Source organism: Gracilinanus agilis, chromosome 2 (genome assembly GCF_016433145.1).
Source record: "Gracilinanus agilis isolate LMUSP501 chromosome 2, AgileGrace, whole genome shotgun sequence".
Lineage (NCBI taxonomy): Eukaryota > Metazoa > Chordata > Mammalia > Didelphimorphia > Didelphidae > Gracilinanus > Gracilinanus agilis.
Genome location: NC_058131.1, coordinates 261,185,028 through 261,204,092, shown reverse-complemented (window position 1 = coordinate 261,204,092; position 19,065 = coordinate 261,185,028). Strand labels below are relative to the sequence as shown.

At 43.2% G+C, this 19,065-nt stretch overlaps 1 protein-coding gene across 1 annotated transcript in view; it reads right to left on the bottom strand.

The window, feature by feature from the left end:
* Window positions 1-19,065, bottom strand: part of CDH4 (cadherin 4) — a 464,726-nt gene that overhangs the window by 16,013 nt on the left and 429,648 nt on the right. Inside the window, exons 12-14 of the mRNA XM_044659642.1 lie at window positions 16,231-16,373; window positions 9,181-9,414; window positions 4,886-5,119 (exon numbers count right to left, since the gene is read on the bottom strand). Of these exons, the coding sequence (XP_044515577.1) occupies window positions 4,886-5,119; window positions 9,181-9,414; window positions 16,231-16,373 (611 nt within the window). The remainder of the gene's footprint in view (window positions 1-4,885; window positions 5,120-9,180; window positions 9,415-16,230; window positions 16,374-19,065) is intronic.

The following is a 19,065-nucleotide window of genomic DNA, read 5'->3' as shown; positions in this document are numbered from 1 at the left end:
TGCTTTGGGACACTGGCTAGTGAAGGAAAGAAATAAATATCAAGGCAGTTCAGGATCCGAGAGTGTATTTGCTGGAAGGAACTTTAGAAATAATTTAGTTAAATGTCTCTCTCTCCTCCTCTCCATTTTAGGGATGTGAAAATTGAGCCCAAAGTGGGGAATTGATTTGCTCAATGTCACAGAGTCAATGGTAGAGTGAGGATTATGCTCCCACCCAAGAGCTCTTTTTTCCTGAAGGTACTAACTGGTTTGATATTTTTAGGACTCAGCCTTCAAGAAGAATTTTGAAGGGGAAAAGATCTTTCCTCTAATCTATTGTTTTGATATTTCCCATTTGGTATTGCCATACCACTTGGAAGAATAGCTTCATTGTGTTGATTAGATTGTGTGGATTCCTATTGAATCTGGGTGTCAGACTTACCTATATATGTAGCTAACTGTAAATCTGCCCCAGATCAAATGGTCAAATGAGAAATGTGCCCACCAAGTAGTTGAGTGAAAGCAAAAGGTAATCTCATTAGAAAGTGGACTCCTTTAGAACAGTTATTTTTGTCTCCTCAGGGCCTAGCACATATATGCGCTTAATAAATGGCTGTTAATTGATTATTTGTTCTCATGTTCTCTCTCTCTCTCTCTCTCTCTCTCTCTCTCTCTCTCTCTCTCTCTCTCTCTCTCTCTCTCTGTCTCCCTCCCCCGTCTCTCTCTGTGTCTGACTCTTTCCGCTTGTCTCTCTGTCTGTCTCTGTCTGTCTGTTTGTTTCTCTCTCCCCCATCTCCCTTGTGTCTCTCTCTGTGTCTGTCTCTCTGCCTCTGTGTCTGTCTCTCTGCCTCTGTGTCTGTCTCTCTCTATGTCTGTCTCTGTCTGTCTGTCTCCCTCTATCCTTCCACACCCTTGCTCACATACCACACCCTTTCCATCTCTCCCTCTCTCTATTTCTTTCTCTCTCTCCTGTCCCCACCTCTGTATCTCTCTCTGTGTCTGTCTTTGTCTGTCTTTCTGGCTGTCTGTCTCTCCTTTCCCCCTTCTCTCTGTGTGTTTCTCTCTGTGTCTCCCTCTGTGTTTGTCTCTGTCTGTCTGTCTCTCCTTTCCCCTTTCTCTGTGTCTCTCTCTCTGTCTGTCTCTCTGTGTCTCTTTCTGTCTCTGTCTCTGTCCCTGTCTCTGTCTCTCTGTCTGTCTCCCTCTCACCTTCCAAACCCTCACTCACACACACACATACAACACCCCCCCCCCACCCTTCTTTGGCAGTCTTATTGGTTTGAAGCTAATGGTAGGTATTTTGAACAAGAGGTCAAACATTCCTCATTCAAATGAAGACTGAGTGGCCAGGTCACTCTGCCAAGCTCTGTGTAATTTAGAAGTATCAGAACTGGTGAAAATGTCTCTTCTCCATCCCTCTCCCCTAACTGGCATCACTCCCTCCCCAAACCCACTCATCATAAATTACATTTCTTATCCTTCATGTGGCTTTTTCAGCTCTCAAGCATAAAAAAGTCAATTAGACTGACAATGAATGTCAAAATAAGCTTTGCTAATAAAAACCAGCCTTTAAAGGGGGATAATGCATCTGAAAATGAGGAAAAGAACCTCTTAAATTCAGTGCCCTTCAGCCGAAGGTAATTTTAGTCAACAGAATGTTCAGGAGGTTACCTTGTACCTTGAAGTGAAGTTTTATGAAAAGGATAAAAACCCCTAGATCCTGGATTTCCTTTTTCCCCCCTTGCTTTTGAGAGTCTGATACAAAATTCCCCAATTTTCTAGAACATCACAAACAACATTTTGAGGAGGCATGGATAAGTGAGGAGTCGGACCCACGCACTGTTGTCCTCTCTCCTCTTCCAATGTGATGAGACTCAGGGCACCTCTCTGAAGCCATTTCTGGCTCACTTCCTCCAGGAACACACACTATGGAGACCAAAACTGAAGCTGCCAGGCGATGGGTCCCTAGGGGTGACCTTGGGCCTCGAGCTCCTGTTCTGAAATTCTCCGTGAGTGCATCACTACATGCTTGGCTAAAGCTGGGGCCTGGAGTGAGAAACCCTGGTGGAGGAGGTGGAGGAGATAGAGGAAGAAGAACGCTGGAGGGCCCCAGAGGGCTACTGCCTGTACATTCTGGTCCCTTTTGCATTTTCATGAGCACTAACATTAACTAAATTTATGCAAATGCAAAGATAAAAATGATAACACTATAACTTTGAGCAGAGCTTGGCACAGTGGGGACAGAAACCTGGGAAGCTGAAAAAAATATGCATTGGGGTAAATATTCATTCCCAATGTGCAGGAAGAAGCAGTGGGACTCCCATTAGAGATAACCCAAGTTACAGTTTTCCATCTCTCTGCTTCTCACGCATCCCCTGGCCCAGTGTGTTTAAATGGAGATCTCAGAGCTTATGCCATTAGCTCTGCCTGGCACCCACATGCTGTAGCACATTAGGATAATGTACCCACTCCAGCCTCATCCTCCCCCATTTAATCCTTGGCTTGTTTTCCCAATTGTTTTCTACAATAAGACATGACTCTCTTCAGTTCTGATTTCCAAGAAAGTGTACATTTGGTTCCAGCTGTCCCTCCCTCAGAATTCAAATAGTCCAGTCCAAACTCATGGGCCTTGGTTCAACGTTGGGATGTGGCCAGTGACCACTTCATTGGGTTTTATAGGAGAAGGAGCTTTCTCTACCCACTAAGGCAGATTCCCAAGGTTCACAAAAATATGATTGAAAATAACAACAGGATGTTTACTGGCTTTAGGAGGGCTCAAATTTGGATTCTTGAGGTTTCTTAGGTGGCTCACAGGCAGCTGACTGATGCCTCAGAGCATTGGTCCAAGTGGTGATTCAGTTTCTTTCCCATAATGGACAGTGCCAAAGTTAGCCTTGCTATCAGTTGGGGAAGAACAGATGGACTAGGGGTGAATAAACCTGGGTTCCAGTCCTGGATTGGTCATTAACTTACTTTTTGTGACCTTTAGGAACTTTCTCCCTCTCCCTGGAGCTCAGTTGTCTCATCAGTAAAATAATAATACCCAGTATTTAAATATACATACACATACAACTTTAAGGTTTTCCAAATGCCTTATATATTTGTGTATATATATACATATATATATATGTAGATATATGATTTGATCCCCACAATAACTATATAAAGTAGTTGCTTTTTAAAAAAAATCTCCATTTTACAGATGAAGGAACTGAGAGAGGTTACATGATTTTCTTGGGGTCAGTCTCACAGCCAGGGGCAGAATTAGAACCCATGACTTGCTGATTTCAAGTTCATTATGCTACCTAGGTGCCTAACATTGGATTAGATTATTTTTAATGTTCCTTCTAGTTCTGATGTTTCATGATTCCATAAATGACCTCCCAGGATCCTGTCTATTTGCTTCTGCCAACTTGCCAACTCCTCTTACCCACCCATCCCACCCAGGAGAGTATCTCTAAGAGGGTAGGTAGGGTGGGTCTGTGGGGCACAAACTCATGGAGCATGAAGTGAACTGCCCTGGCTCAGCAGCAAAGGGCATGCGGTATTTTAGGACAACAGAACACTGCCTTTATTGATTCCTTGGTCTTAGGATGATGGAAAGGGGTGTCTATAGTAAAAGGATCAGCCACTAATCCAGCAAGAGTAGCCCACTCAGTGAACCTAAAAGACACTGGCCCCCATACTTTGACTCCCTCTCGCTTTCTGTTTGATCAGAAGGTGAGGAGAGTCCTTTTATCCTTGAGGAGATAGCCCTTATCTCCATGGTGGGAACAATAAGGGAATTGCTTCTCCATCCCAGACCAGGTCCTCCAGCACTGAGCCAGAAGAGCTCTTTACCTTCTTCATGGAATGGTCCCTGTAGACCTAAGCACACATAGGAAGCCCTTTGGTATCTGGCCCACTGGATAGTATATGCTACTCTTCTCCACTCCAACTCTGATTTACCTTTGCTTATGGGCATGTAACTATTGAGCCTGTAGAATTAAAGGCAAGAAAAGTCATTCCTTCTTTGGCTCTTGTCTTGGAGTGGTTTGTTTGGTACTTCTCTAATATATGTATCATCTCTCAGTTAATTAACTAATCGATCCCCATTTACTAAGCACCTGTTATGTGCTGGGCACTGTTCTAGGCACTGGGTACACAAAGACAAAAGCAAAAATCAGTGCTCTTGAGGACTTTACATTCCATCTGGAGAGAAGAACATGCATATGTATAGGTACAAATGTAGGCTGGACTGCTTTTTAATTAAATGCCACCCTACAATTATTTAGCAAATTCCCATTCCTTTAATAGTTTCCATCATTTCTTCTTCTACTCAGTTTTCTTCTTCCACCCCGAGTGATCTGTACCAGGTTAGTGATGCAGTGTTGTCAGAGATTTAGGGAGAGGAGACCCTTGCGGCAATCTCATTCAATCTCTTTATTTTACAAATGAAGGAACTGAGACCCAGAGAGATTAAGGAACTCACCTAAGATCACACAGGTAATATGTGGTGAAGGGAAGAATTCCAGCTCTGGATTTTGATCCCAGCTCCAGTGTTCTATGGCTCTGGGAGAAATAATTTTTTCTCCCTGCGCCTCAATTCCTTCTTCTATAGAATAAGGGAATTGGACTAAATGATCTCTATGATCCCTGACAACTATGCTATTCTAAGTTCTCGTCACAAGAGCAGCAAAGTTGAGAGTTAAAAATATGTGTAGCTAACCATCCTGCCAATTATCCATGTCATCTGCCTAGAAAACCTATACAGCTAACACTTTACATATTCTAAGAGATCAGTTCAGGGAGTATCTTGATTAGTGCAGACAAACTGCCTGGTGAAGTTTGGGCACAAATACCCAACATGAGGCGGCAGCCCAGGTGCCCCTCTCACCTCCCTTCCCATCCCAGCTGGGGCAATACTCACTTAGCAGAATGATGATACATATGAGGATGGCAATGATGGCCCCAGTGCCCAGGCCGGCGGCAGCCACTGCACCGATGGTGGTGCAGTCTCCGTTCTCATCACAGGGGCACACTTTGACTTTGATGATAGACATGTTGGACAGAGGTGGGTTCCCTGAGTCTGTGACAATGATGGGAACATCGTACATTCCAGCCTCGAGGTACATGATACGCAAGCTGAGCTGGGCATAGTCACCTGGAACAAAGCAAGCAGACTAAGATGAGTGGAAATTTCTGGGGAACATTCCCAATGTAAGCTTTGTCTGCTGAGCTGCAGAGGCTCTGTGTGCTTGGCAAGAGGAAGGCTGGGACACTGTGATCTTATTCCCAAATCTATCTTCCACCAAATCTGTGAGAGTGGGTAAACCCTCATCTGTGATCTGGCTAAAAGGCATTGCCAAGAGCACCGAACTGAATTCACCATGTGCTTTTTCATAAGGGGCTTATGAAATACTAAAACCCCTGGATGATCAGATATAGAGGAAAGAGAAAAGTAAGGAAGAGAGAGAAGGAGAAAGAGAGCATTAAGAAGGAAGGAAATAATGCAAGCTTCTCGGGGGAGGAGTATTTTGAATTTGTCTCTGGCCTCCCTTGCACCTTACAGAGTGCTTGATGTATAACAGACAATAAATATTGAAATGAAGGAGAAAGGAGTGGATAGGAAGGGATAATAAGAGAGAAGAAGAAAGAGCAAGAGAAGAAAGGAGAAGAGGATAAAAGAGAAGAAAGAATGAGATGAAGAATGAAAACATGAAGGTAGAAGAAAAGGAGAGGAGAAAGAAGTAGAGAAGAAAGGAGATGGGGTAAAAAGGATGAAGGAAGGATACAGAAGAGAGAAAAGGATGAGTAAGAGAAGGGCAAGGATGAAAAGAAATGAGGCAAGGGAGAGGGAATGAACAAGATGGGCTGTGAGTCGCTAGACTTGTTATGAAATCTGGAAGCTCAGAGCTGGATAACAGTAGGAAATAACGAGGTGCAAGAATTTGTACCAATAAGTAATGTTTAGGCCCCTTAAAAATGAGAGCCCGACAGTCCTGCCTCCTCATGTTAGTGGGGCCCTAACTAGATTTGAAATTCTTTAAAATGAACCATGTATCTCCAGTTTTCAGGGTTGTTTCTTGATTTTCTTTTAAAGACAATTTTTTTCCCAGTCATGTTGTGATTGCAGGTGGGTACCCTTGCTCCTCTAGGCTTTGGTGCTAAGCTTAATGAGCTCTACTATACAAAGTTCTAACATAAGAGCACTTAACTCTGGATGCCACACTGGCAAGCTCATCAACAGCCCTTCTTTCCCTTTCTCTCTCTGGTTGCCCTTTACCATGGCCAGAGTGAGAGGGAAGGAGGCAAGAACACTCAGGCAAGGTACAAACTCGGAGCTGGGTCTGTGTTGGTCATCGGAAAGATAGTGGAAGCCTCTGGATAAAGTGGGTGTTGAGCTACAATAGTACTAGGTATAGCAGTAGAGAGGCAGCCTGGTGTGGTGGATTGGGTGCTGGACTTGGGTTCAGGAAAACCTGGGTTTGAATCTAGCCTTAGACACTCTTGATATGACCCTAGCCGATATGCTAAACCTCTTTGGCCCTTACTTCCCTCATTTTTAAAATGAAGGAGTTGGGTTGGATGACATTTTAATATTTCTTTTATCTCTAAAATGCCAGGCACCATGCTAGGCACTGGAGAGTCCAGTGAAAAATTAAGCAAGTCCTGTCCTCAAGGAGCTTCTATTCTACTGAGGGGATACCAGATATACACAAGCAGGGAAGAATAATTTACACATAATTATTTAAGATTTCCAGGGCATTTTACTTAATAAATATTCTCTGATACACTTGCCATTGTTATTCAGTCATATTGGGATTCTTCATGATGCCATGTGTTTTTATAGCCATTGGTGTTTTTATGGCAAAGATACTGGAATAACTTGCCATTTCCTTCTCCAGTTTATTTTATAGATGAGGAAACTGAGGCAAATAGGGTTTAATGACTTGCTAGTGACTTGCTCACTGGTATACATTTAAGGAAACATCAGGGACAGGATTTGAAACTAGGTCTCTCTTCATTCCAAGGTCACTCTTTCCACAGTATTTCATGAATTTCCACCATTGACCAAAAATATATCTATTGGGAAGCCACTAGGCTCTGAAGTATTCTCTCTGGGATCCTGAGTGGTTAGAGAGGAAAGGCAGTAATACCTACATTTAATAAGAGTAACAAGAGTTTCAGATTTCTCCAGCACTTTACTCCTTTTGAAGTTTTTCCCTCATCTATTATCTCATTTGGCTACAAGATAGGATGGTTGTTATGACCTTCTGTTTGACAGATGAAGCTAGTGTGTCTTGCTCAAAAACACATAGCCAGACCCTAAAAGAGCCAAGATTAGAATATAGGTGTCTTACTTTTTTAGCTCATGGCAGCTCTTTCTACACTGAATTATTCAGACTCTGGCCGAAGCGGGTGGCTCTCCCTTTGGCTTTCCATGAAACTATATCAAAGGGCCTAGCAAGATAATTCTGCACCTTTCCCTTTTGTTGTTCAGTCATTCATTCATGTCTGACTATTGGAGACCCCGTGGACAATATCATAGAAGTATCTTCCATGGGGTTAAAGATATTGGAGTGATCTGCCATTTCCTTCTCCAGCTCATTTTAGAGGTGGGGAAACTGAGGCCAATGGGGTTAATGGATTTGCCTGGGGTCACAAAGCTAATTAAGCATCTGAGGCCAAATTTCAACTTGGTTCTTCCTGATTCAAGACCTGGTACCCTATCCACTAAGCCACCTAGCTGCCAGGCACCACTCCCCGGGCAATGATAAATTTTATTCTGGCTCTTTTGTGTGGCTTCCATTTTCTTATTATCAAGATGGCATTTCTCAGGCATATGCTGACATTTTCTAAGAAAGATACCTTTGGTTGGGCTATTAATTAGGTAACCTTAGGGTGTGAAGAGGCAGCACATTAGAAAGGACACTGGATTTGAAGTCAGAGCATCCACCGTTGTTCAAATCTCTGCCCTGCTCTACACAACTTCAACCAACGTGTTTGGCCTCTCTGGACCTCACTCAGTTTTATTGCTCTAAAATGAAGTTGGATCTGGTGATCTCTGAATTCTTTCCTAGAACTTAATCCTATGATGAAGCAACTGTTTATTTATTTGTTTTAAAATTTTTTATTTTTTATTATCATGCAAAACACACTTCCACATTGGTCATTGTTATACAAAATCAAAATCCTAAAATAACCCATAAATACACCCCTGGGAAAGATAGTAGGTTTTGATCCGCATCCATCCCACCCCAAAAGGTCTTTCTCTGGCAGTGGATAGTATCCCTGTCATAAATCTTTCAGGATTGTCCCAGATCATTGCACTGAAGCAGCAGTTTTAGATAAAAGCATTGCCCTCCTGCTTTGGTTTCATTTCAGTCAGCATCTCTTGAATACGTATCATATATTTTGCACAGAAATTTTGCTTGGTGTCTGGCACAGAGTAGGTGCTCATTAGATGTTTGTTGATGAGTCCACTGATAAGGCCAGAAACGAATCCATTTGGACTGTGAGCTCCTTGAAGGCAGGGCCTTTCCTTCCTCAGACTTAAGACAGTGACCGGCACATAGTAGGTACTTAATGAAGCGAATAGATGGCAAAGTCAAAAATGGTCTCTGCCCACAAGGTCGCTGCGATTCCTTTTACTGATAGGTGAGAGACAGGATCAGGAAAGCAACTTCTAGCTTGGAATATGGGGGACGGGAGAAGGGAGTACCGCTCCAAAACCAACACAAAAGCCCCATCTGCTCACTGGCCCAGCCTCTGCTGCGCTCTAGTACAGGGATGGCTGTCTGGCACCTGTGCAGAGACTGTCCAGCCATCTGTGACAGGGCATCTTCCCATTTCCCTCTGCCCACTATTAAGAGGCCACCTTTGGGTGATTATAGCCCAAGGCATAGCCATTGATCCTGACCATAGCTTGGGCCAATTGCTCTGGGACACCAGGAAGACAGATAATTGCCTTCTCTTCTCAGCCATTGTGGATGATTAATACCCAGCCTGGTCCTGATAACCACTCATAATTATGAGCTGCATTAGCCAAGCTTAGTGCCAGGACACTACGGGTTTCTGTAGCAGATCTGATATGAATCTTCCCTGATGAGCTCTCGGCTCTGTACGGTGACTGGGGAGGGAGGGAGGGGAGGAGGAAGAGGAGGGACGCAGGGGGAAGTTTTAGGGACAGGATGGGTCCCAGGCCGGCTAGCAGCCCCTTACCGTTTAAGCGGGTGATGGTCCAGTTCTTCCGCACGGCGGACGGCATGAAGGGTAGCTCGAAGACGTAGGGGCCGATATTGGGATCGATGTCGGCATCGGCGGCTGTGATGTTGATGACGTTCAGGTTGGGCTTCTCGCACACCTGGGCCTCCTTAGGCAGCAGTTCCGGGGCGTTGTCGTTGATGTCTATGAGATAGATCTGCAGCGTCCCTGTGCCGCTGGCTGGGGGAATCCCTGTGCAGAGAGAACAGGCTCAGACGGCAAGATCCTCCGCAGAACTGCCGCCACGTTCACACACAACTCCCCCAGAACCCGACCTAGACAAAAGCACCTAGAATAGCATCGTCGTCTACACCCCAGCACCTGGAATGGCAGTAACAATAGCAATAATATCGCGTTTGCAGAAAGCTCTGTCGTTTATGGGATGCTTTCATTTTCATTTCGTTTATTCCTAACAGCCACCTTGTGAGGTAGCTGTTCTCTGAATTGTTTATCCTCGGTTACCTGTGAGGACACTGAGGCTCACGGGCAGGAATCCAGGGTTTCTGACTCATTCTAGCGTTCAGCCCTCCGCATCCTGCTACCTTGCACTTGACCGTCACTGTTGTCTTGATGATGAAAATACTAAAATGGTGACTGGGATGGGGCTCTGCTGACATTTCAGCCTCTAATTTTTCCCCACTTGGTTTGGCAGAATCCCATTAGAATGTGATTCATTAAATGGCTCTGGAAACACTGTGGGTCAAACTATGTTCCCTCAACTATTAACTTCCTTCCTCATTGAAAGACGGATGTTATATGGTCAGCCATATAACACCAGGCTTTCCCTGGGACGATCATCTCCTCGTTGGTGATCTGGACTTCAATCCTAGGTCTCTTGGCTCTGGTCAGTGTACCTTATCTTGTCAGGGCTCAGGTTTCCATGCCACATCCTAGCCAGCTCCAAACCATAGTTGTGGTGAGTGGATCTCTTCCTTCACTCTTTTTTTCTTTCTAATTTCTCTATGTGTTATTTTCCCCTACTAGAATGTAAGCTCCTAGAGAGAGGGGAATGTGTTGCTTGATTGTATTCATATTCCCATATTCTCTGTCTCTCTCCCCCCACCTCTCTGTCTCTCCCTCTCTCTGTCTCTGTCTCTCCCTCTGTCTGTTTCTCTCTCTCTCTGTCTCTCTTTCTCTTTCTATCTATCTCTCTGTCTTTCTCCCTCCCCTCCCATCTCTTTTCTTCTTTCCCTCTTCTCTTTTCTCTCCCCTTCTATCCTTGACAATTATATTAATAATAGCTAGCATTTATATAATGTTTTAAGGCAGGGGTAGGCAACATATGGCTCTCGAGCCATATCTGGCTCTTTTGAGGGCCAGATATGGCTCTTTCTGCAGGAGCCATAAAGTCCATTTTTTTTCAGGTGCTGTTACAGGAGCGCACTGTGAGCACTGTAGGGCTCTCATGAAATTACATTTTAAAAAATGTGGCGTTTATGGCTCTCATGGCCAAAAAAGGTTGCTGACCCCTGCTTTAAGGTTTGTAAAGCTCTTTACATATATAATTTGAACATCATAACAACTTTGTGATGTAGGTGCTATTAACAGATGAAGATACTGAGGCTGAGAGGGATTAGATGAATTAATTGTTCAGAGACACACAGCTAGTAAATGTCTCAGGTAGTATTTGAAATTAGGTCTTCCTTACTCGAGGTTTAGCACTCTATCCCCTGTTCTATCTAGCTTCTACTGGTAAAGTAAAAATTATAAAGCATTTTGTTGATGCTTTTTGTTTTTATCTCACAGGCATTTCTGGACACACTCCCTTCCCAACTGAGAATTGAGCTTTTATAACATAGAAAAATAGTTAAGCAGATAACCAATATGGGGTCTGAACCCCACAATGAGCAAACCAATTTGAACGTATAATCCTGTAATTATCTGCTGAGAGGAGGGTGGTTTGTTTCATTACCCTTTCTCTGGGACCACTGTTGGTATTTCTGTTACTTCCTTTTAATGATCTTTTTATCTTTATTGTTGATGTCATCCCCACAACAGCTTGCATAAAGGCTACCAGTAATATTTACTTCTTGTTCCTTTCTCTCTTGTAAGTGGTGTGTCCCTTCTGCAGCCAGAATCTGGCCTGGGCTTCAGAGTCCCTGTTTCTTCCTCCTTTTGACTTCCTACTTCAATCTCCCTCAATTGCCTGGTTTTTTGTACCCTGAACTTTGGCATGGGCATCTTGCCATGGAGAGTCAGAGTGGATTCTCTGACTCATCACCTATCATTTTAGTAGGAGTCTCCCTTCCCTCAAACTTCACCAGCAATTACTCCAAGACCTGATAAGGGACTTCTTTGGAGGTCAGCTCTTGGGTTATCACATCATGAGCAGAATGATGGACTAATTTCTAGTTTTAATGTAGGAGTTAACACTATTTTTAGTATCTACATTATTTTCAGGACATCTGGGTTGGATGGCAGATAGTATGTTAGACTTAAAAGAGCTGAGTTCAAATCCTATCTTTGATCTTTATTAGTTGTATGACCTTGGGCAAGTCACTTTAAAAAACAGTTTGTCTCAGTTTCCCCATTTGTAAAAATGGGTATTATAATAATAGCATCTACCTCCCAAGGTGTTATGATCAAACTAGAAACGTTCTGCAAACCTTATAGTTCTCTAGAAATTCTCCTGCTCCTTCTTCTCCTCTACCAGTTCCACTTCAACTTCTTCCTTCTCCTCCTTCTTCTTCCTCGTCCTCCTCCTTCTCACCCTAGCAATCTTACCTAATGTCATTTTGCTTACTGATAAAGAGTATCAGCATTAAATTTGGAGCCAGAAGTCCTGAATTTGAATCCTGGATTTGTTACTTGGTTCTTATGTCAGTTTAGGCAAATTCAGACCTCACCCATTCACTTATAAACTCTGTGACCTTGGGCAAGCCACTTATTCTCTCTGAGCCTTATTGTCTCCTTACAACTATTAGGCAGCTGGGTGATACAGTGGATAGAGTGATGAGTATGGAATCAGGAAGACCTGAGTTCAAATCTGACCTCAGACACTTGCTAGCTGTATGATCCTGGGCAAATCCCTTAACCTCTGTCTGCCTTAGTTTCCTCATCTGTAAAAAGGGGATAATAATACCAAGATTTTGAGAGGATCAAATAAGATATTTGTGAATTGCTTTGTGAATCTGAAATACTATATAAATGCTATTTGCAATTATTATAAGATAAGCAGGTTGGACTAGACTCTGGGGTTCTTTCCAACTCTGAATAATATATTTCAATGATTGTAAGGTCTGCCAGTGGGGGAAATCATAAGCAGTATTAGCTGAAGTTCCTTAGAACTAATAACACTTGCTTCCCCTGCCCCTTAATAATTTAAAGTTTATACTCAGAGTCTAACCTTCTTAGTGGCTGGTTTGGGACCATTCTTAGAAGTCCTAATTCACTCTGAACCTCAGTGACTTTGGGGAGGTTTTCCTGGATAAGAATGCCATACTTTTCTACTGGGGCTTTACAAAAACAAAATAAAAAAAAACAACAACACATTTTGAAGATCTGACTCTATTCAAATGGCCCTGGCAAGTCATGACCCTCTCTTTGTATCAGTTTCCTTATCTGTGAAGTGTGGAAAATAATAGCACAGGGGTTGTTGGGAGGATCAAAGAAGATCATATATGCAAAGTACTTTGTAAACTTTGAAGTGCTACAGAAATGTGATATTTTATAATTATGCCATGGAATAGTAGAGGGAATCATTGACCTACTCCATTCATTTGACAAATGAAGAAATTGAGGCTGGGAAAAGGTGAATGACTTGCCCTAGGTCATACCTAAGCATGTGAGGAAGCCAGGACTGAAGTTTGGAATTTTGGACTCTACCCTACCTTGATGAAAGAGTCAGGACTGGAACCCAGGTCTTCTGACCCTCAATTTAGTACTCTCTCCTTCCACTGTAGGACCTCATGAAGGGAAGGCAAGCATTATTGGCTCCATTGGATGCTGAGATTTACAGAGGCCAAATGATTTGCCCAAGATCACATGTATCATAATGGAAGAATCAAGAAGTACCTCCCAGGTCTTGAGAATCTTATCTAAGTCTTGTGCTTTTTCTGTTACACCCTGACTGTCTGATATAGACTAGATATCCTGACTTGAGGAACCTGTTCTTGGTTCTGCCACTACTTCTAGAGGGGACCCAGGAGACCTAGTCAAAGAACGTCCCTTGGCTTCCTGCTAAGGACAGATGAAAACACTATCCAACGCCATCATCTGGAAGATGCCTCCTAAACTCTGTCCTAGCACAATGGGAGCCTTCACATGACATTTACAGTCTGAAGGCAGATCTGATGGAGACAGCAAGGAGACTGAGTTCCCTTCGTAGCCTAAAGACAAATTTTGGAGAGTTCTGGATCTTTTATTAGCTTAACCTCTTCCTAAAGTCAATCTGTTATTTCTGGTGAATGGAAGGATGAATGCAGCAGTCTCTCAGGCCTCGCAGACATTTCCAGAGCAGGCAAACCCAGGGTATTCTGAGTGTGTCTATGCCTCTGAGGACAGTCATTTTTTACCTCTTGGTGTCCTCACTCCAACCCCACTTATAAGAGAAGGAAACTAAGTCTCATAGATTTTAAGGCACCAGCTCAAAGGACTGCTTCTTTACTCCAGAGACAGCTGTAGAACCCAATTCTCCTTCAGGCCCCCAGACCATCCCCCTGACTGATTCCTGGGGGGCTCAGTTGCCCACTGGATGGGATGGGATGTAGGCATCACTCCCATAGGACCAAAGGTAGGGATGGAAGAGGGAAGAGCACTAATATTCTAATCCTGGGTCTGGCTTCAGATGGAGGCACCTGACCTTGCATTAACAGCTGCCTGTTCTGGTTGAAGCAGGCCGTGTGTAAAAAATACATCCGAGGGGATGTCTCTTTAATCTTTCACAAAACACATCAAAACAAATTTAAGGAAACGCAGCCTTGTTCTTGCCTTTGAAAAGCTGCTTTGATAAGTAGATGATGACACAGCACATAAGCAGGGAGACATGCAAAAGGATTCTATTAACCTAGATAAAACTTTAGCCATTACCCTGAGCACTCAGGAAGGAATTTTAAATGAGATGTTTTTCCATGTGCATTTTTATGGCTGCACTATTATAGTGACGATTCATTTTTCAGAAATCTTTGTGCAATTTCAATCCTGGGAGTTGCAGAGGGACGAGAGGGAAGGGGATCAGTCCTTGGTCTTTGGAGTACAAATATTAGGGCAGCAACTCTGACTTCTAGAACACTTAGGGATTAGAACAGCTACTGTGGCTCCCTGGAAGATTTGAAAGGCTTGGAGCTAGTGGGTTAATATTAACCTGGGATTTTACTTTCACGTGTATACATTTTTTTTTTCAAGAAGCAACAACTATGAGCTTTTTTCTAGATCTTTCTAGGGCTCCCCCAAGGAGAACCTACTTTTAGGAATAACAGGACTGGAAGAGAAGAACTCTTAGACATTCTGAGGCCAAAGGGCCATCAGCGGCCACCTAGTCTAGTCCCTGTTTGAGCTGTGATCTTTGCCACAATATTCTCTGACAAGAGGTCACACAGCCTTTCTGGGGAACACCTCTAGTGAGCTGACAGTCTCTCAGAGGAGCCCGTTTCAGTTTTGTATTGCTCTAAGTGACAGGAAGGTTTTCCTTACATGGAACTAGTAAACAGTGTCTGCAGCATTCACCTAGGGCTCCTCCTTTTGCCCTGTGGTGACTGAATTAAGGGATTTTAAAAAAAAATCCTCTCTTCCAGTCCCTTTATTTAGACTTTATTTAGAGGATTATGCTGAAGGCCCAGAAAGGGCTAGCGAATTGTTAAAGCCACACAGTTAATCCATAGCTATGCTGGGCTAAAACCCAAGTTTTCTGAAAAGCTTCTCCCACATTCTCCTTTCTGCCTAGCATAGTATCTTATCATCATTGTTGTTTTGGTCATTTTGGCCATGCCCAACTCTTTGTGATTCCCTTTTGGGAGTTTTCTTGGCAAAGATACTGGGTATATTTTTTTCTTCTCCAGCTCATTTGATTGATGAGGAAACTGAGGCAAATGAAATTAAATGACTTGCCCAGGGTCACACAGCTAATAAGTATGTGAGGCCAGGAAGAAGAGTCTTCCTGACTCCATGCCAGGCAAGGTATCCACTGTACCACAGAGCTTCCCATATACATGAGAATAAATGCTTCCTGAATAAATGGCCCCTCTTCTGTTTCCAGTCTTCTGATGCCTCACTCACCCTACAAATAATCTGTGATCTAGTGACCCTGGCCTCTTTGCTCTTTCTTGCACAAGATACACCATTTCCTAGCTTTGGGTACTATTTCTCTGGTAGCCTCCCATGCCTGGAATTCTTTTCTTTCTCAGTTCCATTTCCTGGCTTTCTTTCTTTCTTTTAAATCCCATCTAAAATCCCACCTTCTCCAAGAAGTGTTTCCTAGGATTCCTATTCATTCTAGAGTCTTTCCTTTGTTGATTATCTCCCACTGATCTAGTGTAGAGCTTGTTTGTCTATAGCTGCTTGCATTTTGTCCCCTCTATTAGATGGTGAGCTCCATGAGGGCAGGGGCTGCCATTTACCTCTGCATCCCCAGCACTTAGTTCAGTGCCTGGCACATAAAGGATGCTTACGAAAGGTTTACAGACTAAGGAACAAAAGGCCAGGTTCCAAACTGGCTCCTCTTTGTTCTCTGTGACCTCAGCCCTCTATAAAGCCTGTGGCATCTCCCTTTCTCAGTTTCTCTACTCTTTTCTAAAGCTGTCAGAAGCATAGCACAGATCCCATCGAGCAAACCTCCCAAATCAATCCTCTGTTTGCCTTGGCTTCCCTTTAATAACACCCTCTGAATCCTGGGCACATTTAATTTACTCCACCAATTTCCTGTCCTACTTTCACATTTCCCCCCCTTTTCTTTTGACCGTAAAACCTGGGAAAAGGATAAGTTATCCTGACAACTCTGTCAGGGCATCATTCCTGCTAATGCATCACATTAGGGTCTCACTGAAGCATGAACAATGCAGATCTGGGCCACACCATTGTCAGCCGCCAGGAACGTGGCCTCGTAGACATTATTCTTAATGTAGACAGACTCTCGATCAAGGACAGCCGCAGTGGTGATCTGACCATTCGTGGCATTAATGTTCAGCCAGTTTGCCGGATCGGACAGCTTGGAGTATCTATGGAGAAAAGGAACAAATATAGGCAAGGTTCTCTGTTGATGGGCCCTTGGTAGAATTTGAAATAAAGGGTTTTTTCACCTGTAAGTACTGCTGATCTTGTTAGGGGAAGGATGGTAGCAAAGGGGGGGTTGTCATCTGAAATAGCTAAGATCCACAGCCAGCTCATACTTGATATCAGCATGGGACAACCTTACAAGAATCCCAGGATGTTTGGTGTTGCTGCTTGGCATAGGACACTTGCCTGGTTTTTCTCCCTTTTTTACCCTCTGGGTCTCCTGGCAAATGGCTCTCTCTTCACTGAGGGAGTTTGGTTTCTCTCTCTCTCTCTACTTGTAATCATAAGATCATAACTGTTAGAGTTGGACAGGGTACCTTCTCCAAACGTCTTGTTTTACAAATAAGGAAACTGAGGCCAAGAGACAGTTTGAGCATAGCTGAAGCTTGATCATCCCCTTCTCATGTCCCATTGGCTTTGATTCTGTACTTGGTCCTCCTTTAGTATTAAGCTATTGTGCTTTTTTGGGGTTATGGGTGTATTGCTTTGGAATACATCTTTCTGATATCTTTCTCCTTGGGAAGTTTTGATGTGTCTCTTCAGACTGTAAAGCCTTTAAATACTTTATCTTCTCTTTACCATCAGATGACCTACTGGGTAATTATTCATTTTACCAAATAATTCACCTTAGAATTCTTCTTAAATTCTATACTTTTTGCTCATCATTCCCCTTCGTCTACTCATTATTCCAACCAAATAGATCAACTTGCCATTCCCCCCACAAGGTACTCTATCATTCACCTTTGTACAGTCTGTCCCCCATGCCTAGCATGCCCCTCTACCTCCTGGGATCCCTACTTTTTTTTCAGACTCATCTCATGTTCCAGCTCTTAAGGGAAATCTCTCTGGATCCCCTGGGGAGATAGCTTCCTCTTTCCTCCTCAAATTATCTTTCCTATACTTATCAATTAATTCATTGCATCCCTCTCAGTAGAATATAAGCTCCTTGAAGACAAGGACTGTTTTTCACTTTATCTCTTTATTCACAGTGCCTTGCACTTAGATGCTTAACAAATGCTTGTTGAATTGAATTGGAAATTGATCAAAGTTCATAGTTTTAAAATTGAAAGTGACCTTAGAGATCACTGAGTCCAATTCATTTATTTTTATAGATAGAGTTGAGGCCCTGAGGTTAAGTGACTTGCCCAAGGTCATACAAATTAGTAAATGATGGAGGTGAGTTGTGAATCAAGGTCTTCTTGATTCCAAGTGCCTGCAGCACCTTTAAAACAAGAAGCAGCTTATATGAATTTAAGATATAAAAATCTTTTCAGAAACACATCTATTTTGTAAAGCAGGGCCCCTATTTGCACACTCAGGATTTTATCCATTCCTTGTGGCTCTCAAATCTGCCTCTCCTTGCAGGCTTCTTTGACTAGTTTCTCTCTCATCTTTTTGCTGTGTCAGCCACAGGGGGAAAAAAATCTCATTTTGCATTTCAGAAAGCTGTGCTGGGGAAAAGCTCAGCTGAACTTAATAGCCTCAGTCTGCTATGGCAAAGCACTGTTCTCTGCGATAAACCCCAGGTAAACAGCTTTATGCCTTTGTTTTCAAAATGTGCCACTTGATCCACTGGCAAAACAACAATTTTGCCATCAAATGTGTGGTCTGGGAACTTCAGCTGGAGCAGCTGAACAGCCCCTGGCTGGAGGTTGTTAGGGGAAGCACTTTCAGAAACGATGTCTAGACTGTACAAGCCCGGGGCTTCTCCAACCCTGCTGAGTCTCTGTTGAACAGCCATGCTGGCCATTCTGTCTAGGTGACAGGCCTGTACTTCCCTGGATTCTGTCCTTTTAAGGGATCCTGAAGAGGTCTCTTTGCTCAGGTGGAATGAGGATAGTGTGAAGATGTGGGGGAAAAAAGAAGCAGTGGATTTAGGCATTTTGAAGGCTTCCAAACTTTTTGCCATAGCTCCAAAGTTTTCTGCACTCTTACCGAATCCCTTGACTAGAGACTTTCTCCACCAGACAAACAGGGAGATATACTCACTGCCTACTACTTGCTAGATTCTTCAAGAATCTGAAGGTTTTATTCATGAGGTAGTTCTCTCCACTTATGCTGATAAAAAACAACAACCTTTGTGATTTAGTGAGTAAATGGTCTTTGAAGTTTATGGCTGAAACATATACCACTCTTTAATTAGTCTGCTGATGAGTCCCACCATATTTAATTAGGCTAGACCTTAGACAAAGAGGAAACATAGTTAAGTAAGTATATTGTTAGACTTGGAGATCTGAGTTCAAATTCTGCCTTAAATATTTACTAGTGAGACTGTGGGAATGTCACTTGACTTTTAGGAGTTTTACTTTCTTCAACTGTAAAAATGAAGGGATTGGACTAGATGACCTTGATGATATAGAAAGGTAGGTGGAGAAAATGTGACAGCCGGTCTTGATTTTTCTTAGTAAAGCATAAGACAAGGTCCTTTGCTTAGTTAGAGTAAGAGTGGAGAGGTGATGAAAGTTTGAGCAGAGAGGGTTTAGAATAGCTGGGGGGAGAGAAAAAGAGAGGAAGAGGGAGTGAAAGAGGGAGAGGGAGAGGGAGAGGGGGAGAGAGAGAGAGAGATAGAGATAGAGAGAGAGAGAGAGAGAGAGAGAGAGAGAGAGAGAGAGAGAGAGAGAGAGAGAGAGAGAG